Genomic DNA, 27,460 nt, shown 5'->3' with positions numbered 1-27,460 from the left:
GTGCCCTGAGACAAAAACGTTTGGGAACCCCTGCTCTACTCTACTGAAACATAGGGAAGTACAAGAACATCAAGCAACTTGCACCACCCAAACAATGTGAGAGAAAAATAACACCAAATCCATCCATGAAATTCAATACCATATTTTACTCCATTACAAATCAAATGGTTGACATGTGACAGTAAATAGCATGGAACAAAAACACAGGTACGTTTCTCTGTAATCAGTGCGAAGATTTTTCTGCCTTTCTGACCAAGAGTACACGGTTGGCAGTAGTAACCATAAAACAAACAAAACAAAAACACAAGGTCAAAATGGGAATCAGGATATTCAAAAGTGCAACATCTATCAAAGTCATGAAATTCATATTATTACATAAGGCAGAAAAGGTTCATGGCATCATACAGTTGTAAAGCAAAGCAGCCAATCACATTTTATGTACAAGTGATTATCAAAATATTGCTTTTTTTCTGTAAAGTAAAAATATAATCAATTGATCCTGTTGATTGACTATTCAACTTCATAGAAAAAAACGTGCCACGGTGGCGGTCTGGCAAAAGTCCTTTTGAAATGAATACTTTATATAAGAGGACGTGTGTGCTAGGGCATTCACCAAATATTCGAATATTCGAATATCAAAGTCACTATTCGACGTTGTTCACCAAAGTCGAATATTCGCTTATTTTAATTGTTTTATTGTTTTCTCTTTAAAACATATATAGTTTATAAAGCTTGGCTAGATAGGAAGTCATAAGAATGACTTGTCAATGCCCCTGGTGGATGAATTTGTAAATGCTCTATACCAGGGGTTCTCAAACCTTTTTAGGCCGTGACCCCCAAAATAAACACAACGCTCACAAAGCCTCACAACGCGAGGCGTTGTGAGCACGGCTATTTTCACAATGTTCGCCTCTTGCTTACTTAATATTTGACAGTTTGGCCAGTCCTGTCGAATATTCGACTATTCGAATACTTTGAGGTTGAATAATTCGAACAGTAAAACCACTATTCGTGAATGCCCTAGTGTGTGCTGTGGTGAGTGGTTATTGGTTGAGAGCATCTTTATTTGCTGGTCCAGGGGAGGGGGAAAGCCCACAGTTCTGCTTGTCCAAACACGCAGAAGAAGCAATTTTCATTGGTCCTCGTCACTATCCCTGCTGTCACTCAGATGACTCTTCTGCACCTCCAGCTCCTCTGCACTTATCATGGCAGGGTTGATGGCGGCATACCGTGTTCCATGGAACTGGCGTAAATGAATCTGAGAATACACAATACACAAAATAAGGAATCTGGTCACATGATCATTGACCACATTAACTCTGACACCCCTATTTTGGATAAATGTTTATGTTTTTCCAAAAAGAAAAAATCCACATTTAAAAAAAAAAAAAGAAAAGATATCCGATCTGCAAGCCCACAACGTGTGTGAGCTTGCAGAATGGCCATTGGCCAGTGTTTTTAGGGTTGACAAGCAATTTTTATTTGATAAATAATCAAAACAACATACCACACTTATTTTTGACAGTATGGCTGCAAGTTTGAGGTTGTTGATTATTAGGAAACGTTACTTTCATTTTCATTATAACCACCGTGCTTTTTAACTGTTTGACATAGACACAAATAAGGTCAGCTGGCCTCCTTTGATATATTTTCCATCTGTTTCCCTTTCGTTTTCTCTCCATGGTGTCTGGAATGGATCAGTTCATAGTAACCATAAACATTTCCCATGAGTGCAGTTTTGTTGTGAGACACTATAATTTTCTAACAGGGCAGCAGGAGCTCAGGAGGACCTATTTTATATATTAATGTAAGTTGTAATAATGTTGTAATGTATTAATTATCATACAGTGGCTATAGGTCTGACCCTAGAATGGCCCCTGATATTGGCTATTTGTAGTACAACGAAATATGTAGGGCTTAAATGCCTAAGCTGACATAAAAATAAATGCAGACTGCTAAAATATTTCAGATCTGCCATAATGTCACACTTAAAATGACTTTAAAAGGCTTGCTTCCTCTTTTCACCATTGTTTTCTTTGCAGGTTAACCAACACCTTCCTCTTTCTACCAAACAGAGCATGTCATCCCCCCTCCTTACTTGTATATAGAGATTGACCTCCGCACTCCTGCACAGATAGGGGAAGTTTCCACCCGTTTTGAGATGAGCTCGTCTGGCATTTGGATACAGCTTATACATTTCCTCCTTGGCCTCAAGTGAGAGTGCACTCTGATCAAACACCTTTAGTGAGACATGAGAATAATGCTTCTGTCAGACATTTGTATTAAAGCATTTAGAATCTTTGTCAGAAATGGCTCTAAATTGAATCTGAGTGGCATGTAAGTACATGAAGCACCATTGATATACTAGACAGGACAGATAGATAAAAATCATAGCTCAAACCAGACTCATAACCTGCACAACATCTGGGTACAAATAATAGCAGAATTCAAGTGACAGTGGCTTGATTGATAAGCAGATGATGAGATGTGATTTAAGTGATTGGTGAATGAGAGTCAACTGGGCCGATCAGCTGATGCAGAAAAAGTGACATTAAACGGTTACTATCCCACATGGATAAAAGTACTCAATGCCTTCACAGCAGGCACTTCAACTACACAATTTGCCATGTTTTGTGTCCTTGTTGCTGCATTAGCGACTCCTACTGGTTGATCAGGGTGCAGTGAATGGAACCAAGAGAGACGGTGTGTTCTTCTGCATGCATTGCGCGCTACCAGTTAAAAGGTATGTCAGGTGAAAAGAAATGGCTGGCTGGCGACTCCTGTGTATTGAAGGAGGCATGCAGTTCTCTACAGCAGTGATACTCAAACTCCGGCCCGCGGGCCACTTCCGGCTTAATGTCCTCGATGTCACGCATCCAACAAGCTTTAAACTGAGCAGATTGGACCTTGCATTCCAGAGATAATGGCCAAAACATCTACAAAGCGGCCATTGAAATCGCAGATTTTCTTTCTTTTTTTTTACCATTGGCTCTGTCCGACTAATTAGCATACCCAAAATGTCATTGTAGGCATAATGCAAATCAAATGAAAGCGAGATGTACTGTAGCTCTACTTAACAACTGCATCATTAGCCATTTGGTAACTAAACAGTCTGGGTAATCTAAATGAATATAAATGGAATTCTAAGCCATAAAATAATGCACATTGCACTTGTCTTACGTTATGTGGAAATAAAGCAAATAAAAGAGAGAAGTTATCAAGTAATGTCATCTACTGGCCCGCAGCCTCTTGACATTTTTGTAATGTGGCCCTCTGGTTCAGAAGTTTGAGTATCCCTGGTCTACACCCTCCCCTGGTCAATAGTGGGTGTTAGCAGGGACCATGTCCATTCTCCGTTGTTCAAGGGGAATTAGCTGAACCACAAAATTGCGGAGAGAAAAAGACATAAATCAAGGTTACTATAATTATTAGACTTACGTCAATAATAGTGACAGCAACGTCCTTTATCTTGTGTGGCTCTACGTAGGAATTCTGACAGTTGAGCGTCAGCCGGGAGGCCAGCTCACTTTGGTTCAGACTCTCCAGCTACAGCAGACAGGGAAACACAGCCATGAAAAGAGACAATAAACAGGAGAATTAGTGAGTTATAGGTTCATCTTCTTATGTGCCTACATGTGAGCACAGTACCTTTATTTACTGTACTTGGGAACAGTGAGGTATTCTATGATCCAAGTCAAATCAGACCCCATTATCATCAAGAATCTAACTACAAAGCTGCAACTAGCAGGGCCAGGTACCCAATTCTCTAATTAATCCCATTATTTATCTGACTGCAAGGGTAATTCATGGCAAATGCAGTTTGCAAGCCTTAAAGCGCAATTAGGTTTGCGTTGCGCAATTACTTTGTAATGATGCAACTAGTCCAACAAGTCCGACTTGCTCCGTTACGCCATTGATTGAAAATTGAGAATCCAAAAATAGTCTCCTCATTGACTTGCATTCTTTTAGCACATAAGCAAATGCAAACAAAGACGACTCTGCAAATATACAAAAGCCTGTATGGAATTGTTTAAGTTATTTTCTTTTTGGTTGAATTATCAATTTCTAAATCAATAGCACAATGGAGCAAGATACCTCACCAATTAAACTAGTAGACATCATGAGTCATGACAAGGTAACTACACAAGTTCACACAAACCTGACCAAAGTGTCACTGCACATTAATATTACAATTATTATTTATTTTTTGTTTTTCCAAATGTACTAGCTTGAAGTAAATCAGGGAATTATCCAGAAGGTTCTTTGACCGAAGTCTTTGTCTACCCTGAAACTTTAACCCATTCACTGCCAAAAGAAAACTTTAACTGCTTCTCCGCCAGGCCCGAGGAACGAGAGAATTTAATAATAAAAGAAAAAGAAAAAATGTTTTATCGCACCAGAACTAAAATAGGACAGAACTAATCCTCCACGAACGGTTTCAACATGGACTCATTATGTTAACATGGAGGCGGAAACCGGAAGCAGGTTGGTTCATCCTCTATTGGGGCCGTTTGCTTTCTGTTTATACAACATGGCTGGCAGATAGAGAACGTCTGGACTGGATTTTCACCAGGTTTGTTTTGTTTTGAAGCTGATGAACTACCCGCGCACGCACAATGCATAGTCCATGTCCGATCGCACACGATGGAAACTCTAGTGCCCTCGTTAAAAGGTAAGAGAAGACGGGCAGTGAAAGACATAGCGGGTTCCTCGGGTGGTCGTGGTCAATAAGTTAACACATGTTGAAGCTCTCTGATAATTGTCAAATAAACAAAAACTATTTTGCAGACAACAAACAAACAAATGGAAGTCATAGTGATGAACGATAGGATTTGAAGGAGGGGCACATTATTCAAAATTAACACCACTCTTGAGTTAGAATTGATCCCATAACACTTACCCTGTCAACCATGAAGTCAATTGCATCTGCCATTTTAGGGTCTACAGGTCCTTTAGCAAAGTTCCCCAGGACAATTTTCTTTAGCATGAAGGCAGGCATGATCCAAAAACTAAGGAAGTAGAGCATGATAAAGAAAATGCTTAGGTTTAGTCACAAATCAAGCATTAAGGAAGACCATCAAGGTGATGGCATCACTGACATGTTTTTAAAGTAATGTAAATAAATACCTGTTTGCTGTCCAGGTCTGGTTGAAGATGGAGGTATCACTGAACGAGTTGCACAGTATCAATGAGTGAACCCTGGGTGACTTGTGTGTGCACTCAGCGAACTTCTGGGCCAAGAATCCACCCAAAGAGGCACCGAACAGATGAACCTTTTCAAAAAAGAAAAAACAAGCCACAAATAAATTAAAACTGGTCTTAGAGTCAAATAGAGATATTAGACCAGGTAGAAACAAATTGGATGTTATTCTTAATAACATACGGCTTACCTTATCCAGCTGCAAGTGATCAAGAAGCTTCCGGAACCCATCGCAGAACTCCAAGAGGTCCCAATATATAGGGTACTGCAACTAAGACAGCAGAGAAAGATAACATTTGATCAATAAACAAGGTAGATAGACCAACCAAGATAAATACATTGCTTAGTAGTGCATAATTACTATTATTAAAGTTCAAGTCCCCCCCCCCCACACACACAAGAGAGAAGACCAGCAGTGCCACAGAGAGAGAGAGAGCTGGATCAACGGAGCAATGTTATATAGGACTTTGATTTAAACACATGGTAAACAGCAGAGCCAGCAAGTCTGGGCTATAGAATTGGCGCACCCATATAATCCTGTGTTGTAGCTCGTGTACATGTGTGTAGTCAATGAAGAACATTAGCTTTAATTAAAAGCAGTGTCTCATCAATTGTGTTGGCAAGAACCCACAGTAGCACATAGTGTCATGCATTTTTATCCTCTTTGGGTTCGTCAATTGCTTGGCATATACAGTACAGTGACTGACAAAGCTGATTTTAAACATTTAACAATTTTTAAATAGAACTTTTCTTATTTTGCACCCAACATTATTTTCCCACTCACCGAGATGACTCTGTAACCCCAGCCTGTCAGAGCCAGCACCTGCTGGAAGAACACCTCAGCTGTTCCGCTGACCGGTGGGAGGAAGATGATGGGACACCTTATGCTCTTCGGCCCCGCATCGTACAAGGACCACACCTTGCTGTCATCATCATCAACTATTATCTATGACAACAGAAAAATAGAAGGGCATATTGTGTGTTGAACGAAGCATGTATGTTTGTTGTTTTTCTGTATCAGGAGGACGACGAGATACATTCACATGACTGGACTTCCAGCGAGATTCCCTGTGTTAATAGTTTCAAGATCCCCATTCCCCAGCAGTTTTAAATGGCTGTTATTTCATTAGGCCACATGTTATGTGGCCGCCATAGATGTATTTGGTAGGCACAAGGACAGATGGCAAATTGCCTCACCCTTTACCCCCATTTAATTCCAGCAATGGTAGAGCAACATTTACCAAATTATTTAAATGAATTTGATTTAGCTGTGATTACCCATGGGAGAAATTCAGTTTTGAGCTTTACATCTGATGGCTGCTTGGGTGGGGATGATGAGCACTTGGGAGGAGCAATTGGGGGCAGTGTTGCCATGTCTGCTTATTATAAGCAATTTGGGGCTTTTTTTTAAAAGATTTGTTTTGGGGCTTTTATGCCTTTATTGATAGGACAGTAGACTGACAGGAAATGTGGAGAGAGATGGGGAGTATACCGAGAAAGCCTGGTGAGTGGGGACGCGAGGTTAATATGCCCCAGAGCCGAAGGAGGCGTCTACCTTTCTATGTTTATGAGCGGGCGCCCCGGGCTTGATTTTCTTTACAGTAGTTTGTAAATCTCTGTAGTTGTGTGTTGCAAAATGTTTCAAAAGTATTCCATATTTTCTTCCAGATTTCTTTTTTCAATAGCAATGTGACACGCTGTGAGCTTAGTTTAGGGTGACCATATTTTCAGCCACTCAAACCGGGACGCAAAACACTGTTGCCTAAAACTGGGACCATTAAAAGCAATGCGCACGTTACCGCGCACGCGCGTGCCCATTCTCTAACGTTCGTGCACGCGCACACACGCACCGCAGGGTTGCAAACAGGCAGTGAGTGATTGACAAACAGCCTCAGCGTTGAATTCAGACACGCAATGAATTTGTTCCTTTTTTCTGATTGGTTAGGTGAGCATGTTTTCATGAAAAGAACATGATAAATGTCTATGCAACCTCTGAAAACAGCTACTATTATTTTAATTCTGGCGAAAACCGGGACAATTTTGCAGTGAATGTTGAAAACCGGGACATATTAGTGTTTTAGAGATATTTGTCGGGACACCGGAACACGCAGCTTGAAAACGGGACTGTCCCGGACTCCCGGGTAAAACGGGACATCTGGTCACCCTAGCTTAGTTGCTTCTTTTGGCCTCGGTTCTCTTGCAAAACCTGGCAACACTGATTAGGGGTTGGGTTGTGTGTCTCAGGGACACTAGACTGGGAGGTGAACCAGTAACCTTCTGATAAGCAAATGGACCCCCTGCCAAACAACATATTTGATATGGTGTTTGTTTGATTGATTGAATAATTTATTAAAAGGTTGCATAGGAAAAAGTACAGTTTCATGACTGGTAAAAGGTCAGCTTAGAACGAGATCCTAGTAAGCTTTTCAGGCTTATTTACACAGGAACCACTTTATGTATCTCATATAACATTGAAACTTTGCATAGGAGATTATCAATAACAAAAGGGTTGTGAGGCCATGTCCTTAATCTGCCACACATGATCTCTCCCCTTAGTAAAATCTGTCACATACTATATTGGAAACAAAATTCAGCTAATCTCAATAAAAGTGTGTGTTGTATGTAAACTAAACCTTCAAAACTTAATCTTTTGAGAAAGTGACTTAAACAACCTCAAAAGCTTTCCCTTGTGGTCTTTATTTTTTAGTTGACCGTGTACCTTGTCCTATAGGCTACCTTTTACTATGCAAACTTAGAAAAAAGTATTCAATCAATCAAAAATATCATGTAATTCTAAGCCAGCCAGGGTGACTGTGTTGGCTCTAGTACACAACAAGAAGATTAAATACTTACTCTTTTCAGGGGCACCGTACTCCTGAACCAGTTGTAGTCAGGAGACACTTTTATCTCCTCCATTTCTAGAGCACACATTCCAATAAAAACAAAACAAATAGTGAGATTTTTATTTTATTTTCCAAACGACATATTTAAAGTAAGGTTAGCTGGTGATGCTCCATAAACACACTGATCGCTCGCCTATCCCCCGGTATGAATTAGCTGTGTTGTTTGTTATTGTTTCTGGTGTTTTATGATCGTCTAAATGGTCATAAAACATCAGAAACAATAACAAAACGCTGCCTGGCTGCCTGAACAGCTAACAATGTTGGGTTGTGTATTTGGGGCCAACCCACACGTGACTATGATATAAAATCGACCATTTTAGTTGAGACGGTTTTAAGCACGAAATGGTAAAAAGGGCACATTTTAGCTGAATTGCGAGGCATATTACCGTTTTCCTCCTGGTTGTCATTCAGAGTATCCGATCAAGATTCACTTCTATCCATTAATGTGTATCATTTCTACTGATTCTGATCATATGACTTGAGTTTCAATAGACTTCCGCAAAAAATACGCCCAAGGTACTTCTTCTACCTTGTGTGCTCTAACGGAAGACAGCCTCCCCACCGCCTGCAGTGTTGTGGGCGGCGAGTCCTTACAATAAGTAGCGAGGGCAAAAATATTACCCTTTAGTAAACATTCCTCCTCTTCTTCCTGCCAGGGTTTTTTTGTGTGCTGCTGAGTAAACATATTTCCGACACAATACTGCCCTCTCTGGGTTGAAGAGAGTATCGATGACCTAGTCCTGGATAACAGGGTACATTTCCCTATTATGTCACTTGTATCTCTGACTAAAGTTGGAGAAAACACTATCAAACATTCCTTCAAAGGTGATTTTTGGGACTACAGTTTATCAGATGACAATTTGTTGGTATTCATTTTCAAGTTTGGTCCTATTATGTTCTATCAACCACAAAAAAGTTGTATCCAGCTATTGTCTTGTAATACACTACACAGATGTCATAAAGAATCATATTTTCGTTGTTACTTGAGTCACGCACTTAACATAGCAGATCTACAAGCTCACGACAACGCTTCGCGTATAGAGCTTGTAGATCTGTTATTTTCCATGCACAACACCGGCGCACAACTATCAGACTTTTTTTGAGCGGTACCTCAGCCTGCCGCTCCAACATTTGGCTGAGTGTGTATGTCTGTCTGTCCATAATGTAGTATTATATGGTATTTCTGTTATGGCAACACCAGTTAACAGCCACCCAGCGGTGCTGTTGAGCAGCCTGCACCGCTCACTTACACCTGTGTGAAGTGAGGTCAGGTGGGCACTATAACCATCTGGGCACTAGGGATAATTGGGCACTAAAACCATCTGGGCACTGGGGACATGTGGGCACTTGGACGAGTGAGCACTTAGGGGTGGAGACATCTTGCTGGGCACTAGGGACACGTAGGCATCTGGAGAGGTGCAAAAGGGTTAGGTGGGCACTGGGCAGACGGGGCACTTAGACAACTGGGCACAAAAACATCTCTGCACCATGGACATATGGGCATAGGGACATTTGGGCAGAAGTGAGCTGCAATACCGCTGGCACTGGACAGGAAGGAGGGACCAATACAAAAACGCACACGCACACGCACACGCACACACACACACACACACACACACACACACACACACACACACACACACACACACTGACACACTGTCTGTATGTCCGTATCATTTGATCGAGTGTGTCTATGTCCCTATGAGTATGGCAACACCAGCTGCAGCCACCCGGTGCAGCCGGCACCGCTCACTTCACACATGTGTGATTGCAAATGTGCAATGTAGAAATATTCTGTTACAAGTAAAAGTCTGGAAAATGTAGAGCTACTTGAGTAAAGCTGCAAGATTATTGGCATCAACTTTGTAGCCTACTCATTGTGCAGAATGTCCTGTTTCACAAGATTTCATATGTATAAATTGTATAAAAATCTTTCTGATTTCAAATGTAAAAATTGTATAAACATCTTTTGACAATACCAGATCTAAAGTTTTCAAATAGGCTAAATTGCAATGGAGCATAAAGTAACAATAGGCCTATTTGCTTCTGAGATGTAGTGGAGACTGTATGTGGAGTAGAAGTAAAAGTACTGACAACTGGAAATGCTCCAGTAAAGTAAAAGTTCCTCGAAATTGTACAGTATCTGAGTACATGTAGTTACTTTTTTACACCACTGGTCACATCTCGAGTAGTGGGAGGAGTGGGCCTGTGCTGCACTTATCTAACGTCAGCTGCTGCCTGCCTGCAGCTGAGTGAGTGGATCCAGATCCAGCTAGCTACCATGCTAGTAGTGTGTCTTGACTACAGCAGCCACCTTGCTAGCTAGCTAACGAGATTATAATATTATAACATAATAGCACGCGTACACTTTTTACCAGTTGTTTATGTTTATTGCCATCCCTTCTACCCCATACCCTGACCCTCTCCCGACGGGACCAACGCACAGAGAGGAACCCCCTGCAACAAGCAGAACATTTTGTTCTGTAACGGTAGCTAAGTCAGGCAAATATTCTGCCACAATAGCTGCTCAAGCTTTTATTTCACAGGAATAATGTCCTGCACTTGTAGAACAGCGACGAGGCTGTTTTATACCTCGAAAAAAGGTAAGCGGACTTTCTTACGTTATTCACTCAGTGATGATGATCTTGACATGTACCTGCCATGGCTACATTTAAGCCATCATGATTCAACAACAGACAACACACCCACTTTGGGAGTGTTTAAGTAAATTCTTGCATAATAGTTGTAATCATGACAACAACAAGTATGATAATGATGATAATGATTAATAATAATAGTGTAATAAGCATCATTTACTATTAGGATATTCCCGTGTGGTTGTATTGACTTCTGAACTCGGAGACCTTGTGTCACACACATAACTCTATGGTTACACAAGTCTAACGGGTTATTTAACCCTGCATGTACTAGACACCAGTAGTTCATCCTCATATGGTAAATGGTGCACCTGGAACTTTATTGATGACTCTGGTGGTTATTCTCAATTGTGTGGGGGGAAAAATGAATTTTATATAAATTATATAAATACATAGTTTAGTTTTTGAGTGCATTGACATGTGCATTGTTTTATTTGACAAGAACTGCCCTGCTTTATTGATTAAATAATGTAGGCCTATTCAGCAATTACAGTAATATAGAGTAGAGGTTTGATTGTGTGCACAGTCATTCAGGACATGTAGTCTAATGACTGATGTAACATTACATTAGTGACATAAGTTGACCTACATGGCTTGATGTGGCAGGCAGAGGCATACAGTATGTTAGAATAATGATCAGGACATCAAAACTATAAAATAATGCATACGTAATGTTGTTACAAGTGTTTAATCAAAATATATGATGAACTTGATGAAGGCTTTGCACATTCTTGCCATACATCCATGAGGCTAAGGTGAAGTGTACAAAGAATAAAATGGATATGAGAGAAGAGCAAGCATGCAAACAGTAGGCTAATAGGTAGTATAAGCTAAAACAAAAGTACATTGGATGGCGTCTAGTCAGACTTTATGAGTACAGTATAGGTTGACATGACATACATTAGGTAATAATATAGGACAGGGTACTCAGGTTACACTCTGTTCTATAGATATGTAAACGGGGAGGGCAGACTGCAGCCAGTTCCCACAGGGGGTGGACATGGAGTGGAAATGCAGCTGGTGTTAGAGTGGACATACATTATAACAACAAGCACATTAGTGCTCATTGGTCAGAGTAACTGTAAATTAACTAAAAGGAAACAAGTAAACATTGTAGCCTTCTTGTACGGTGCACAATTCTCTTCCAGTTGATCTCTGATGTCATTTTCTGATGTTAATGAAAAGTTTTATTATATTATATACTTTTTTTTATTCTCTTGCCAGGTATCTCTTCTTCGCGATATCATTTCACCATTTTAAGTAGACCAGGGAAACCTGAAGTGCCGCTGACCAGAAAAGTGCCTGTGAGGTTATTCTCAGAAACATCTGTATATTTTTCATCAAGGGAAATCAAAGATGGCGGGGAAGGTGGCAAGGTATTTTTGTTTCATTCAAATGTATTCTATTTACTGTAACATATCTGAAGTATATTTATATCTGCTCGGTGTAATATACGTACGATGCATGACTTGTCTCATGACATGATAAAGTACACAATCATACAATGCTGTTCGCATTGTACCTATTGCTCACATCCAGTGTTGTTGATTTCGTCGACTAAAACTATGACGAAAATTGTGTGTCGACTGCGTTTTTTTCACTGACGAAAACGAAATAAAAACTAAGCTGGGATGACTAAAACTAAGACTAAATATATTGACAATTTCGTCAACAAAATAAAAACTAGACTAAAACATTAGGGAGGGACTAGTGGAGGAGAAAGTAATTTAGTTTGGTTGCTCTCAGGTGTTGCGTGCTGAAAATAGCCGATCTACAAGCTCACAACACGTCGCGCTGCGACGTGTTTGTTGTGAGCTAGATCGGCTATTTTCAGCACGCAACCAAGTGAAAAATCAGTCATTACGATGCCATCAAGGCCTGCCAAAATACATTTTAGTTGACTAAATCAACTGTAGATTTAGTCAACTAAAATCTCATGATATTTAGTCGACTAAAATTAGACTAAAACTAAAACTTTTCAGGAGACTAAATTATGACTGAGATTTTATTCAAAAGACTATGACTAAAACTAAATCAAAATTTGCTGTCAAAAACAACACTGCTCACATCTGATCTGACCTAATCATCGTTATTGTTATAAGAGTTCTTCCATAAAGTTATATTTACTTTCTTATACCATACCGTTATAAATTATATATAAATTATATATATATATATATATATATATATATATATATATATATATATATATATATTTTTTTTTTAAGACACTTTCCCTCATCTGTTGCAGATACATTTGAGAGCTGAGATTAGGTATTACAACTAGCATTGTGTTTCCTTGCAAATTGCAGAAATCGGGTGGTGAGACGGGGAAACGAGGAGGATCTGGTGGCAGCCAGCTTCGCTGTCCTAAATGTGGAGATGCCTGCATACGTGTGGAAACCTTTGTGTGTGAGTGTCTTGCATTATTAATTTAGTGGTAAACTAAAGGGATATGTTTCTATTTATTCTTTAACTAAATACCATTAACTGAGCTAATACTTGGAAGGTCTTGAGCAGAGTAACATAAGTAACATACTGTGTGAAGTTTCTGTTTACTCTTAAAACATAAAAGTTTTTTTTGTAAGGGTATACTATGGCTGCCTCTTTCTGACCTGCTTCGCTTTGTGACTGGTAGTACATTACTAGTATACACTGGCCTTACCCTGTAATAACATATCAGCTTTGCATCTGCCGGCCGACGGTTTACTGCCCATAATATATGCATATTGTAATGTAACTGGCTTATGTAATTATCATGGTATTTATTCTAGTCATCACATGCTCAAATCATAGATCAGCAAGTCAGCATAAAACTATAGTACAGATTCATTTTCTAATAACAAATTATAAGAGACTACTTGTATATTATAAGAGAATAATAATAATAATGATTTTGTTTACGTTTATTTTCTTTCAAATTGCTCATAATATCAAAACCACTCGGGTGGTTTATCAGGAGGTTAATGTCTAAGTCAATACATATACTGTAGGTCACAGGCGTGCAGGGACACACTAACCTAGTTTCTCTACAGATTGAGTCACATCTGAGATTCTATCTCTGTCTCTCTCTCTCTAGCCTCTACTCGTTTTGTAAAATGTGAGAAATGTCACCACTTCTTCGTGGTGCTGTCAGAGACCGACTCCAAGAAGAGTTTCAACAAAGAGCAAGAGTCAGCAAACGAAGCTGTCAAATTTGCCTTTCAGCAAAAACCACCTCCCCCTCCCAAAAAGGTACAGAAACCCCTCATACAAAATGTTACAGACCTAAAAGATATATATTTATATATCATGTACAACCTCATGGTAATTAGGTAAGGTAATTGACAGAATTCACGTTACGCAACTTCCTGGTGCTGAAGTCACGGTTGAAGGGGAAAACCCTACTAAAAGCCTATAGAGTTAACACAGAGATCGCAAATTTAATGCAATTTCCGAATAGTACAGTATAAAATACGGCTTGCATGATCAAGAACACAAGATAGTAAAAGGCACAAAGCGTTATAATTTACTTTACCGTTCGAAATAATGATTTGTTGGCTTTAAGTCCAGCAATTTCTGTGTTACTTTACCCTTCAAAGCTGACGGTCAGCACCAGGAAGTTGCTGAGAAATTTGCTGAGAAATTTGCTGAGTGCGCGTGCGTGGGCGGGCCATGAATAGGGTCTATTAAGTGATGTTGAACTTTGGTTGAACCTTTTTGTTTTTGTCTATAAGTATGTACAGTATGTGCCCTCAAAAGTAGACCAATCACAGCTCATGCTGACAGGTGCATGACATCATGAAACAGAACCTCTTCTGGCCTTGCTATAGCTTGAAGTACTGTGTTGAAGTAAAAGTTTGAAGTAAAAAAGTGAAACTTAAAGGACAACAACGGTTCAAATTTTAGATTGTAATTAGAGAAAAGAAAATGTTTTCATTTACTGCTTTCTATCATTTTAACGATTTTAACGATTTTGATTTCAGTGGGTGGGGGCGTGCGTACAAGTGGCTAAATATGTATTTTTTGACACAATAAATCCATTCCCAAGATGCGCCGCAATCTGTCATGGGCAAGATGTGACTTATGGGGGCTGGTAGTGTTACTGTAAATAGTAATAAAGAAATCGCCGACGAGTCTAAAAAGACTTATTTAGCCACTTGTACACGTCCCCAGACTCCCCCACCCACTGAAATCTTCTAGGTGGCTCACCTTTTCTTTTCTATAATTACAATCTAAAATATGAACCCTTGTTGTAAAAAAAAACAAAGAGAAAGAAATCTGTGCAGTTTCTTCCAGTGAATCACAGTTCTACCAACATGTTCTTTTGAAGAACTTTTGTCCTGATTGGTTAAGCATTCATAAACACAGCTATTTCCATTTGCCACACTAGGACATGCACACAAGAAGCTTGCCTGTGTAGTGGGGCTTCACTGAACATTGCATTGTGTTGTGCAGCTTCATTCACAAAAAGCAGTGCACACAATGTCATTTTCGTTCAAGATTGGACAGGCAGGTTATTAGACTCCTGTTTTCTCTCTCCATGACCTCATTGCATGTCGAAAACATGTGTCCAAACACTTATAGCACATAAACCAACACAAGGTAGATTCTATTTCAGATAAACAAGTCCTGCCTATTTCACCTCCTGGTTAATTGCACATCGTTGTCATTGTACCAAAACTCAAAACTACTTTGCAATGAGAGAGCAGTGGGGCAACTAATATCATGCTCAGATAGCTACAGTATACAGTCCAAGGTTCTACAAAAGATAAACATCACTTTAAGATTACACTTCTTTCGTAAAGTAGAATATCACCACGTGCTTTTGCCGTCAATGAAAATGGATGCAACTAGGGCTGTCACGATTATGACATTTTACATGACGATTATTTATCACTCAAATAATTGCAATTAACGATTTAATTGTGTTTTTGTTGTTGACAATTACATTTCCGTTGGCTTTTAGGCTTTGAAGTTGCACACGGTAGATATGACACATAACCTAAATATACAATATACGACATATTTGACAACTTACTACTTAAAAAATAACTTTGATAGTGGAAATAGCCGATCTACAAGCTGCTATTTCCGCTATTTTTACATGTTTGAACATATGTAAACATTTTTCAATATGTTAACGATTATGACGATTATCACAAAATAATCGCGATTATGTCAAATAATTGCGATTAGACGATTATGTAATAATTGTGACAGCCCTAAACATGTGCTAACATTTTCTTTCAGATCTACGCCTACCTTGACAAGTACATTATTGGCCAGTCTTATGCAAAGAAAGTAATGGCGGTGGCCGTTTACAATCACTACAAGCGCATCTACAACAACCTTCCTGCTGCTGGTGCCAAGCAACAGGTGGAAACAGAGAAACAGGCCTCCTTGACTCCCCGAGGTTGGTAATATGGCGCAAACACTGTGTCATGGGAAAAGATTTACTATAAACTACTTTTAAGTTTGAAACATATAAAAAGTCTAAGGCCGGACTCACACATATGCGTGAAACATCTTCTCCGTATCGTCTGAGAATGAGGGAGGGAGGGGGAGTTCCAATGCATTGTCAATGGAAGGTTGTTTGTTGAGCGGTGGTCACAACGCTCCTATACGTGGCCGTGTGTGTGGGTATGTCTGTCTCCGTCCGTGTCTGTCTGTCTGTATGTAGCCTACAGTACCTTTTATGACCACACATGTTAAGGGAGGGGCGCTGTTGTTCAGGCCAGGCCAGAACAGGCAAGGCACACTCGCACGCACGCACGCACGCACGCACGCACGCACGCACGCACGCACACACACACACACACACACACACGCACAGACTCCACCGCTCAGTTAACACAAGTGTGATTTTTTTTTTGTCGTTGCCGTGTCTCTAGCTCAACCACAGGCTGTCTTTTGGCCAAGAGACACGGCAACGACAAAAAACCAAACAACCTTCCATTGACAATGCATTGGATCTTCCCCTCCCCCCCTCAATCTCAAGAATACACGGACACGATATCTGTTGCAACTGTGTGTAGGGCGCCTAACAAATTGGTGAGCTGCACTGTTAATAAGGGTATTGCTAGCCAAACTTGAAGTTATTTGAATGCTAGATATCCTGAATGTCAGTATGATGATTTGGCATTTGTACAACATGTTTTAACCCATTTAGGCCTAGGATTATTGACTACTTTAACCATTGAAAAATAGCAGATATACAAGCTCACAGCGCGGCACCGAGTGCCGCGGTTACACCCCGCCATTCCGAAACACCGCTATTCCGAACGTTGACTTCTAACCCTAACCCTACCCCTACCCCTAACCCTAACCCTTACCCTAACCCTAACCCTAACTAACCCTAACCCTACCCCTAACCCTAACCCTAAACCTAACCCTAACCCTGCTTCGGAATAGCGGTGTTTCGGAATGGCGGACTGTTGCCGAGTGCCGCGCTGCAAGCTTGTAGATCTGCTATTTTTGAAAAAGTCGTGAAAATGTGTGCAAATCTTTGAATATATGTATTTTCAAAGCGAACGTTTGTAACTCAAATTTTGCTTCTGGGTGGTCCCTGGAACTAAATATTTTGAAATGGGGGTCTGTGGCCAAATACATATCATTTTGGGGGTCCTTCACATGAAAAGGTTTGAGAACCTCTGACATAGTAGTCTCTCAAGAACAGACTAACTGAGCTCCAGTTAAGTGAAAAGGACCTTTTCTTTGACGATGGCTGGCCAGATTGCTGACATAGAAACATAGGTTTTTTTCCAAAAATCTTAGAAGGATTCAAAAGACACTTATAGAATCGGGTCGAAATTCTAATTTTCACGATTTTTCAAAAATAGCAGATCTACAAGCTCGCCGCGCTGTGAGCTTGTATATCTGCTATTTTTTTATATTTAAAGCATAAAATATTGCGTCATAATGTGTTCAGGCCTAAATGGGTTAAGAGGATAAAGGTCCCTCCTGAAAAGAGATAAGAGCAGCCCAATTAGAATGCTGTACATGCACCACAATGAGCTTTAGTAGTTGAGGACGTACACTGGCGCTAGTTTGAAAAAACAGTAGTTAACTATATAAAGTGAAACCTTTGTGTAAATATATGACAAATACTATATACTGTATCTAGCAATACATCTATCTAGCCCATGACATTTCCGTGTACTAGTAACCGGTTACTGTATGTTTACTCAGTATGTAACCAAACACTGAGACTGGAAGAAATATTTATTTATAGAAACGACTAGGTGACAACAAGAGGTATGTGTTATGTATAGGGTTCACAAAAGTAGGTCAACCTATATAATGCGAGGTTAATATTCTCCCTTGGAGATGGGTGCAGTAGTTATTGAGTAAAAATACTGGCTGGGAGTGAGACGGTCTAAAATGGCGTATTTCTGTTATTTACAAACTTTTACTGTTTCTGTGTAAAGAGAGAATAGTCAATCAATAAACACATGCCTACTACCTAAGTGTCTCATTTTAATAATAATTATTATAAATGTGACACATTGAATTTATTGCACCGATACCCCGCCTGCATATTCTAGATGTTGCTCTCAGGTTACTCTGTGCTATGTTTTGGTTGCCTTGAACCCTTGCCTTGAGAACCTGCTTCCTTACCTTCAAACCTGCAGAATCTCAGAGCTTAGGTCCTAATTCTCACCATTGCCTCGTATACAGATTCCATAATTTACATATATGATAATGCCAGAAATATAGCTTTACTATTTTATTTAAGCAGATGCTAGGCTTATATTTAAAACACCAAATACACCTAAAGTAATTAAGACCAGATGTGTGCAACTGTGCATTTCAATACTACGCCTTGAAACACCTGCCTGAAGTTGCCGTTTGTGTGAAACTAGAAGGTCGGCCGGCTATGCCGGCCTCCCCTCTAGGTCGCCGCGTTGCATCTATAGGAGTAGATATTCGTCGAAAACAAACCCCTGAGGTACAGGGTGGCTTTGATCAGATTCCATTGCAATTGGGCAGTTTATGTTGCTGTTACAATTAAACAGCACAACATGCACCAACAACCAGTTGTGAGTCAGGCACCAAAAGGCCTTGGGTTAGGGTTAGGGTTTGATGCGTAGACTGTATGTAGACTGGAATCCTAATTTATTTTCCCTTGCTGCTTTCTTTAGCTTTTTCCTGCTTGGCCACTGCTTGCAGCTATATTTGATTGTTGCACATTTGTCTGTGTTTGTTGGTGTGTAAAAGGCACACATACTAATGTCGACATTGTAGAAGCTAACAACACTGCCGTGGAGTTCTATATCTGTGTTTATCAATCTATGTATGTATCTATCTACTATATTATAATATATGCTATATACTACCAGTAAGACGACCTAAGGGCAAGCTAAGGATTATTATCATTAATTAATCTTTTATTTATTTATGTATTTATTGGTGGTACATTTATTATGGAGAGAAGTGACTGTTATGCCTCTGCTCTTTCTGTGTGTGTAATGGCCAAATATGTTTTTTTTTTAGAGAAAAAAAGTTTTTTGAGAAAAAAAAATTGAGAAAAAAATAAAAAATAAAACGTATTGGTGATGCGATGACGTGGTGTATACGGATGTTACTGCGATTGAGGTGAAAGAGAAAGTGGAAAGTTGTGAGCTAACTATTAGCTGTGTGTGTGTGTGTGTGTGTGTGTGTGTGTGTGTGTGTGTGTGTGTGTGTGTGTGTGTGTGTGTGTGTGTGTGTGTGTGTGTGTGTGTGTGTGTGTGTGTGTGTGTGTGTGTGTGTGTGTGTGTGTGTGTGTGTGTTCTGGCTACGCCCCCCTCGGTTGAAATTGGATCCGCCGGTCCCATAGCTGGGAATACGAGCCAATCACCGGTCACCATGGCAACGGGGGGCCAATGATAGTTATGGGCGGTATTATTCCCTACGTTCTCCTCCCTACGTTCTCCTCCCTACCGTTGAGTTGTGGGATGCGGCTTTTGCTCAATTGTATATATACTAGAATTTCGCCCGCCTTCGGCGGGCTCATCCTAGTGCTCACATGCACACACGCACAGCTGCTCCAAGCCATGTTGCCCACAAAAAGCACAGTAATGCTTCTCTCTCTGTGTGCGCGCTTCTGCACTGACTGTGCCTGTGAGGGGCACGTGCCTCTCTCTCTCTCTCTCTCTCTCTCTCTCTCTCTCTCTCTCTCTCTCTCTCTCTCTCTCTCTCTCTCTCTCTCTCTCTCTCTCTCTCTCCACGCGCTTCTGCACTGATAGTCTCTCGGAGGGGCTGCGCTCTCTAGGGGCTGTGTGTGTGTGTGTGTGTGTGTGTGTGTGTGTGTGTGTGTGGCTACGCCCCCCTCGGTTGAAATAGGATCCGCCGGTCCCATAGGAATGAGCCAATGGAGGGCGGTCACCATGGCGACGGGGGGCGAATCAGCGGACGGCTGTGCCGTGCATTCTACCGACATCTGAGCTAGCTATGAGTTGAAGTCTTGAGTTGTGGGATGCGGCTTTTGCTCAATTGTATATATAAGATGAATTGACGATCACCAATCCAACTCTTTGTTTTTCCACAGAGCTACTGCAGATTGCTGGGCTCAATCCCCATGGCAACGCTCTGGGTGCCTCATCACAGCAGGCAAACCAGCAGCCTCCCCAGGAGAAGAGAGGGGGAGAGATCCTAGACTCCCACCCCACCAACATTAAACTAGAGAAAAGCAACATTGTACTGCTGGGGCCCACTGGGTCAGGTGAGGAAGTTAAAACAATATATAATGGATTAAAGAAGACCCATTAAACAGAAGACCTACTGTATATTAGCTGTCATGTACCCTTTATAGAGCTGTGACACTGTATCTGGATCTAATTAAATTACAAGTTGAACGGTTAGTCTACAATTATTTTGTTATATCAGCCTGAACTTTATGACATATTTATGACATCCCTACTTAATATCAAGTGTTCTGTAATGCAGCAGCTTGTCTGTGACAAATGCTATATCAGCAGACAAATGTACTTAAAATTCTCAAATGATACAAGAGCTCATGTTGTTAACTGCCTAGAAATCCAACTAATCAGAATGGCTAATCCAGCTGGTCTGGCATCATCACATTACCCATGACTCTTACAGTAAGCCTGTTGTGAGAGCTGGTTAAGCAGCACACTTGAGGTCACAAACGAGACACGTACAGTTCACAATGGAGAGTTTATCTGGGGGCAGGGGGTTAGAAAATGGACACAACTGACGTTCTCCCCAGATTGGGGTGTAACCGCAAAACCCAGCAGGGTATCATTGCCTGGAACAAAGGTAACCGAACACGGATGAGTTGAATGTGAGTGGCCCGGGTCACAGGTCACTTCAGTATCATTCTCTCGAGACAGAGTCTGGGACAAACCGAGTGGGTGTTTCCTTTTCTTTGACGATGGCTTGCCAGATTGCTTCAGTATGAACATAAATGTTTTAAAAACCACAGCGAATGTGGATGCCTTGTACACTACAGACAGAGAGCACCCGTTGGGGAGAGACCTGCAATGTGCCTCATTCCCAGTAATTAACCAATTAAACCCCATATAATTAATTGACCGCAGTCCCCCAAGGGTCTATTCCAGGGTTCCCCAATAGGCGGCCCGCGGGCCATTAGCGGCCCGCGGGGGGCTACTGTCTGGCCCACACCAACCCCAGTAATAATGGTGGTATAAGAGCAGCAACAACACTAGTATATCGTCGTTGTCGGGTGGAAATCTCGTATCTCCAAATTTGTACGTTCTTTCGCAAATCATACAAGGCCGTCGAACAAAAGTAGTGAAAACAGCAGATCTACAAGCACACAACGCCTCTTTAAATCATTTTTAAAATGATAAATTCAAAACGAACTGTTTTGGACATACAAGATTTTCACCCGAAAACTGTCGCTGGAGTAGTGGGAACGCCACCGTCGCCCCCTGCAATGTTGTGGCCCTCGGCTTGGTACCCTAGACATAATTCGGCCCTTGGGGAAAACTAATTGGGGAACCCTGGTCTATTCTATACTATCATATACTGTAGGTCTATTAACTTGCCGCTAACCCTCAAGCTTGCATGGAGGTTGCTTTGAGCAATGTGCTGCGAGCTTGTAAATCTATTTTCGCAGAATGTTTGCCCCAGAATAGTGACAGTAGGGTTCATGGTTAAAGGTACTGAAGTGAAATCTAAACTGAGCCGGCATTAATGACTGTAATCTGCTAAATTCAGTATTCTCAGGCTCCTGCTCTCCCATGTAACCTTATGAAGGGACGGGTCAGTGCTTATACTCCACACTGCACAATTAAAATTGTAGGCATGTAGTTTGTAATGTCATCCAGTGATGCCACCTGTGGATGCCTGCTCTAATCTTCATAATGATATCTATGTTGCAGGCAAAACTCTCATAGCTCAGACGCTGGCCAAATGCCTAGATGTACCCTTTGCCATCTGTGACTGTACAACGCTAACTCAGGCGGGGTATGTGGGAGAGGACATTGAATCTGTCATTGCGAAACTCCTGCAAGACGCCAACTACTCTGTTGAAAAAGCACAACAAGGTACAGTACAGTATTCTGAAGATTGTTTTTGGTTTCAGACTCATGGTGCATGTCAACCCAATAAAAACAGAGTGACAATAGGTGTACTATTGTCACTCAAACTGTGTGTGTGAGTGCGTACGTACGTGTGCATTTACGTGCACGCACAAAACCTTCAAGTGCTTCATGAAGTTCATGCTCATTCCTGGCAGGTATCGTGTTTCTGGATGAAGTCGACAAAATCGGCAGTGTCCCTGGAATTCACCAGTTGAGGGATGTAGGTGGAGAGGGAGTACAGCAGGTCTGTATAATCACTAGAATACATTTTTCCTCTTTTGCTGTGGCATTTATTCAAACTGGCCCCCCAGTATAGGAAATGTTGAGAGGCCAAGGTTATAGGGAATGTGACATTCTCAAGCTATGGTTACACTAAGTTATCACCACGCACCATGACAATTAAACCTTGATCATCGATGATGTCACTGATAGGCGGGTTTCTGAACTGTCCACAGCCCTCCTCTGAGACACAGGCAGAGTAGAAAAAGACTAGCATAATTAGCATTAGTGAGGAGTGACCAATTATATGTGCCAGCATGAACAACTCCTGTACAGTTAATTTCACGCTGGCTGTCATAAACATTTCCTGGATAATTTGTACATATTGCATTTCTCTCTGGATGGAGAGCAGGTGAAGCTATTGATTGAAACAGGCTTCTTGTAAGATCCATGCCCATCATGTTTCATTACAGGGACTACTGAAACTCCTGGAAGGCACGGTTGTCAGTGTTCCTGAGAAGAACTCCAGGAAGCTGCGGGGAGAGATGGTGCAAGTAGACACTACCAACATCCTGTTTGTAGCTTCTGGGGCCTTTAACGGACTGGACAGGATAATCAGTAGGAGAAAAAATGAAAAGGTAAATAATAATCAGAGTTGGGTGTAACGCGTTACAAAGTAACGCGTTACTGTAATAATACGTAACGGCACTACTCCTCCGAAATAGATAATAACACTACAAATACTGCCTGGTCGCGTTACTCGCTACTCGCTACTTTCGTGGCTGCAGTTCCTGCTTCTGCCTTCAGCAGGAACCGATTGTAAACATCATCAGTTGTCTTTTAGAACATTGGAACTATCATTTCACTAAAATAACTAACCAGAGAAGAGGTAATCAAACACAAGTGAGTCAGTGCAGCAGGAGGTCACGGTGACATGCCTGCAATCAGACAGTACTGTAGCAGGCACCCGACATTTGATAACAGTCACACTTATAGATTAATAAAAAGACTAAATACAACAAAACCCCCAACTATAAGGAGATTTATAATATCAAGCTAAGAAATGAATTACTTTTAGGAAGAGAGAGAGAAAGAGAGAGAGAGAGAAAAGAGAAAAAAAAGAGTCGCACTGGCAGGCAGCGCGGTGCGCAAACCCGACAGTTGATTAACAACCTAGATTAATATCCTACATGTGACACAATAAACTAAAACCTCAAAATAATGAGTATTAAATATACAGCAAGCCACAAGAATGAATTAGCCTACTGGAAATCCATGTATAGGCTGAGAGAGAGGGAAAGAGAAACCTACACCGCCTCACCTCTCTGGACTGCTGAGATGATGCTGTCATGATGACGGACAATTAATAAATATAATCCTTATGCAAAAAACATCTGTGATATCTTGCTTTTTTAAACATGAAGTTTTCAGCAGCGAGCTATAGACCTATATAGCCTAATCAGTTTGATACTGTTTGAGCTGTACACAGTAAATCAATCGCCTCGTTGATCATTCTCCCCTGCTATGCTGTGCTGCGCTCTGCGGAGGGAAAATCTCTGCCAGGTTAGGTTGTCCACCCCTGGCCTGTAAAATTCATAGGAGCCAAATGGAATGAAATCTGCTTAAACTTACTGACATACGGATACAGAACCATATATAGGCTATATTATGTCAGGTGGAAACCTTGTATGTCCGTAAATAAAAATGAATAAAATCATGAATGTATGGCAGCTGTTTTTTTTTGCTGCACAATGGGAGTCCTAAATTACAACAAGGCACCAGGGGCTCAGAAATAATAATTATTATTATTATCATTTGTATTTATTGTTATTATTATAATTATACTCATTCAAATTACCACCAGTGAGCAACTGTATTGTATTAGATATTATTATAATATCTAATAAATATTAATACATCTAATATATGTTGGCAATGCATCTCAGACATTTTTATGGAGTAACACAAAAGTAGTGTAACGAGTAGTGTAACTAGTAGTATGAAGTATTGTAAGGCACTACTTTTTTCAAAGGTAATATGTAATATGTAGTGCACTACTTTTTTGAGTAACGGACCCCAACTCTGATAATAATATATACTGTATGTTTATTTTATTTTTTGTCTGTTTAATGAGGTATCATAGCAGTCATGTACTGTAAGAAATTGTCACCTTAATGCTTTCAGTACTTGGGCTTCGGTGCTCCACCTGACATGGGCCAGGGCCGTCGGGCTGCTGCAGACCTCGCTAGCAGCGCCGGGGAGCTTGACGCAGTGCAGGAGATTGAGGAGAAGGACCGTCTACTGAGGCACGTGGAGGCCAGGGACCTGATAGAGTTCGGAATGATCCCAGAGTTTGTGGGCCGTCTGCCTGTGGTGGTGCCCCTTCATAGCCTGGATGAGGACTCCTTGGTGCGCATCTTGACTGAGCCTCGCAATGCTCTGGTGCCCCAGTACCAGGCCCTCTTCAGCATGGACAAGGTATGCATGCACACTTGAGAGAATACCTTCATGAGTAACACTCAATGCCTTCGTTCACTAAATATTGGTATCCCTGTGTTTGATTTTAGTGTGAATTGATTGTCACTGCGGAAGCCTTGAGGTCCATTGCAAAGATGGCTTTGGAAAGAAAGACCGGTGCTCGTGGTCTTAGATCTATCATGGTGAGAAAGTTGTTTGTTTCTCCCTCTGAATTGTTATAAATGCTAACTGTAGACACAGGCCATGTGTAATTAAATGGATTGTATTCAACAGGAGAAGCTGCTGCTCGATCCAATGTTTGATGTGCCACACTCCGACATCATGGCTGTAGAACTGAACAAAGACGCTATCGAAGGGAAATCGTCGCCCAGATATGTGAAGTAAGTATACTTGTCTTCATTTGACTGTTACATAAATATAAGTCAAGTTATTGCTTGAGATCTTTATAGATTGACTTTATAATCATGCTCTATTTATTTAGAAAAGTTAAACCCCAAAGTGTCTTATTTGGCTCTGACCACAGCTATTAGAAGACACTCTGTCGGTCAGTTGGCCCGTCAGTCCAATATTGAGAGCACAAAGTGAGAGCTGGATTATGTGCTTGTTTTCTTATTATTTTGTTGTATGTGTAGACTTAAAACTGTTTTTATTTTATTTTCCAGAGCACCAGTGAAGGAATCTCTGGAAGAAGAGTACGACTCTGGGGTTGAAGAGGAGAATTGGCCGAGGCAGGCGGACGTGGCCAAGAACTGATGCTTGGATGATCTTATTGGGGGGAAAATACTCCCCCGATCATAGAATTTCTATTGAATAAGCTATAGACGTTTTATTTGAAAAACAGATCACGATGGGCCCATTTTCAAAATTTGAAATTTGAAGGCCAGGCCTGATAGCGGCAGTAAGGAGCATTTATTCCATTTAAGACTTTTTCCACGTGATTGTAGAATTGAGTCTCACCTGCCTCAGCTGTCGGGCAAGCTGCAGAATGTGTTGACATGTTTGTGTAGACTTTTATGCTGTCAGAGGAACCATTCCTTTTTGTATGGTGAGTCACTGATGCCATCATTATTAATAACAAACGTTAACAAAGACCTTTTTGTATTTTCTAAACATTTTACTGCTTAGGGGTGGATTTTAAATATTCTCCACAGAAATTGCATACCAAACATACATGGAGCGGGTTAAGTTAAAGTAATGTTTCCATCCTAGATACCAAGCAATATGGCATCTTGAAGCTATGTTTCATCTGTATTAAAGCCATAAACGGTATTGTATAAGAATTAGGTGAAGGATGGTCTGTTATGTTTTTTCTTTTAGTCATCCTAGGGTTATAATGACAAGCGTATTACCATACACTTAGTGCATTGTGGCCACAGTATGATTATGACCATATTTGTTTTACAAAGGTATCAAAAACATGTATGGAAAGTATGTTATTTCTGTTTTGTGAGCAAAACAAAAATAACATTTTGGTTCTGATCAAAAGCCACATCTTGCTGACCATTTACAAGGGACAATTCATCTAGGGATGAGATAATTTTGATTATGTATATGGGTTAATCTTTCATTTACCGTAACAAAAGTGCCACCAATTTAACAAACCATGACTGTAAAGTACAGGTAAAGTAACCAGCATTTGCAATCAAAAACCTAAAGATCAGTGTGGTTGTAAACAGTTTCATCTCTGGAATGCAGCAGTTGCAAAATGTGTAGTATGTCATTAAATTTGGGAAATTTCTTACTAACCTATATGTCCAAAGTCATTACTACTGTATAGTTTATGTATTGTGCAAATGTCATGATTGACTGACAAAAAAAATAACATTGAGTGTTCTGTTGATTGATCTGATAATAAGTCAGAGGATCATCAATTACAGTAGACACAAACGGGTGTTTTGAATATCTGATACAAATACAGCTTTTCCTCAGTGATCTTTCCTTGTTTTGTCTTCACATTTTTCACTTGAAATGTGTTATTGTCTGCAAATGAGTACTATGCTACTGTCATATAATGGAAAGGTTATTGTGTGAGACATTTTCATGTAGCAACTATGAAAAGCATTGAGGTAATGAGGAATTTATGTTCATTGATCTTTCCCAGTAATTGTATTAAAGAATAATTTCCAATGTAATGAAAATGAAAAACCACGAAGCATGTCCTTTTAGACCAGTGTTTCTCAAATGGGGGTACTGCAGGGGGTACTCCAGAAAATGCCCCCAAAAAAATAAAAATGTAGGTATAAATCATGCTAATATCGTTCATAGTTACAGTAAGTAATTGACTACAATTGAATTAGGAGGGGAAATAACATGTACTGTTATGTTTAATGATGACACATGGAGAAACTTGATATGAGCCTGATTTTCTAACCCAAATGACATTGTACCAGGCAACTGGGATGTGTTCTAAAGTTGTTTGAATGTATTGAAATTATTGACCTGAAAACCGTTTGAGACTCTTTCACTCCATTT

The 27,460-nt window shown here is 40.5% G+C and overlaps 2 protein-coding genes across 3 annotated transcripts; one reads left to right on the top strand and one right to left on the bottom strand.

Annotated features, from left to right (window-relative positions):
- Nucleotides 1–185: 185 nt before the first annotated feature.
- On the bottom strand, nucleotides 186–10,964 carry spg21 (SPG21 abhydrolase domain containing, maspardin). 2 transcript variants are annotated; one of them, XM_080730785.1, is made up of 9 exons: nucleotides 10,921–10,964; nucleotides 8,054–8,118; nucleotides 5,985–6,146; nucleotides 5,391–5,471; nucleotides 5,128–5,273; nucleotides 4,901–5,009; nucleotides 3,439–3,546; nucleotides 2,099–2,239; nucleotides 186–1,258 (listed from the first exon to the last, which is right to left on the bottom strand). In XM_080730785.1, exons 2-9 carry the CDS (start codon nucleotides 8,114–8,116, stop codon nucleotides 1,133–1,135), a joined length of 936 nt encoding a protein of 311 aa, XP_080586911.1. In that variant the 5' UTR covers nucleotides 8,117–8,118; nucleotides 10,921–10,964; the 3' UTR covers nucleotides 186–1,132. The 2 variants fall into 2 exon arrangements, with proteins under 2 accessions (XP_080586911.1, XP_080586910.1); XM_080730784.1 differs by lacking the exon at nucleotides 10,921–10,964 and adding an exon at nucleotides 8,490–8,608.
- Nucleotides 10,349–27,353, top strand: clpxa (caseinolytic mitochondrial matrix peptidase chaperone subunit Xa). Its single transcript, XM_080730778.1, has 13 exons — nucleotides 10,349–10,706; nucleotides 11,985–12,136; nucleotides 13,073–13,172; nucleotides 13,840–13,994; nucleotides 15,993–16,155; nucleotides 20,272–20,445; nucleotides 22,091–22,255; nucleotides 22,447–22,535; nucleotides 22,984–23,148; nucleotides 24,695–24,988; nucleotides 25,078–25,170; nucleotides 25,262–25,368; nucleotides 25,651–27,353. Exons 1-13 carry the CDS (start codon nucleotides 10,655–10,657, stop codon nucleotides 25,739–25,741), a joined length of 1,800 nt encoding a protein of 599 aa, XP_080586904.1. The 5' UTR covers nucleotides 10,349–10,654; the 3' UTR covers nucleotides 25,742–27,353.
- The last annotated feature ends 107 nt before the right edge of the window (nucleotides 27,354–27,460 follow it).

The sequence above is a fragment of the Nannobrachium achirus genome, assembly GCF_963921795.1.
Source record: "Nannobrachium achirus genome assembly, chromosome: 7".
NCBI classification, from domain to species: Eukaryota; Metazoa; Chordata; class Actinopteri; order Myctophiformes; family Myctophidae; genus Nannobrachium; species Nannobrachium achirus.
Note: the sequence above shows the minus strand (reverse complement) of the source record. Positions and strands in the feature narration are given on the sequence as shown.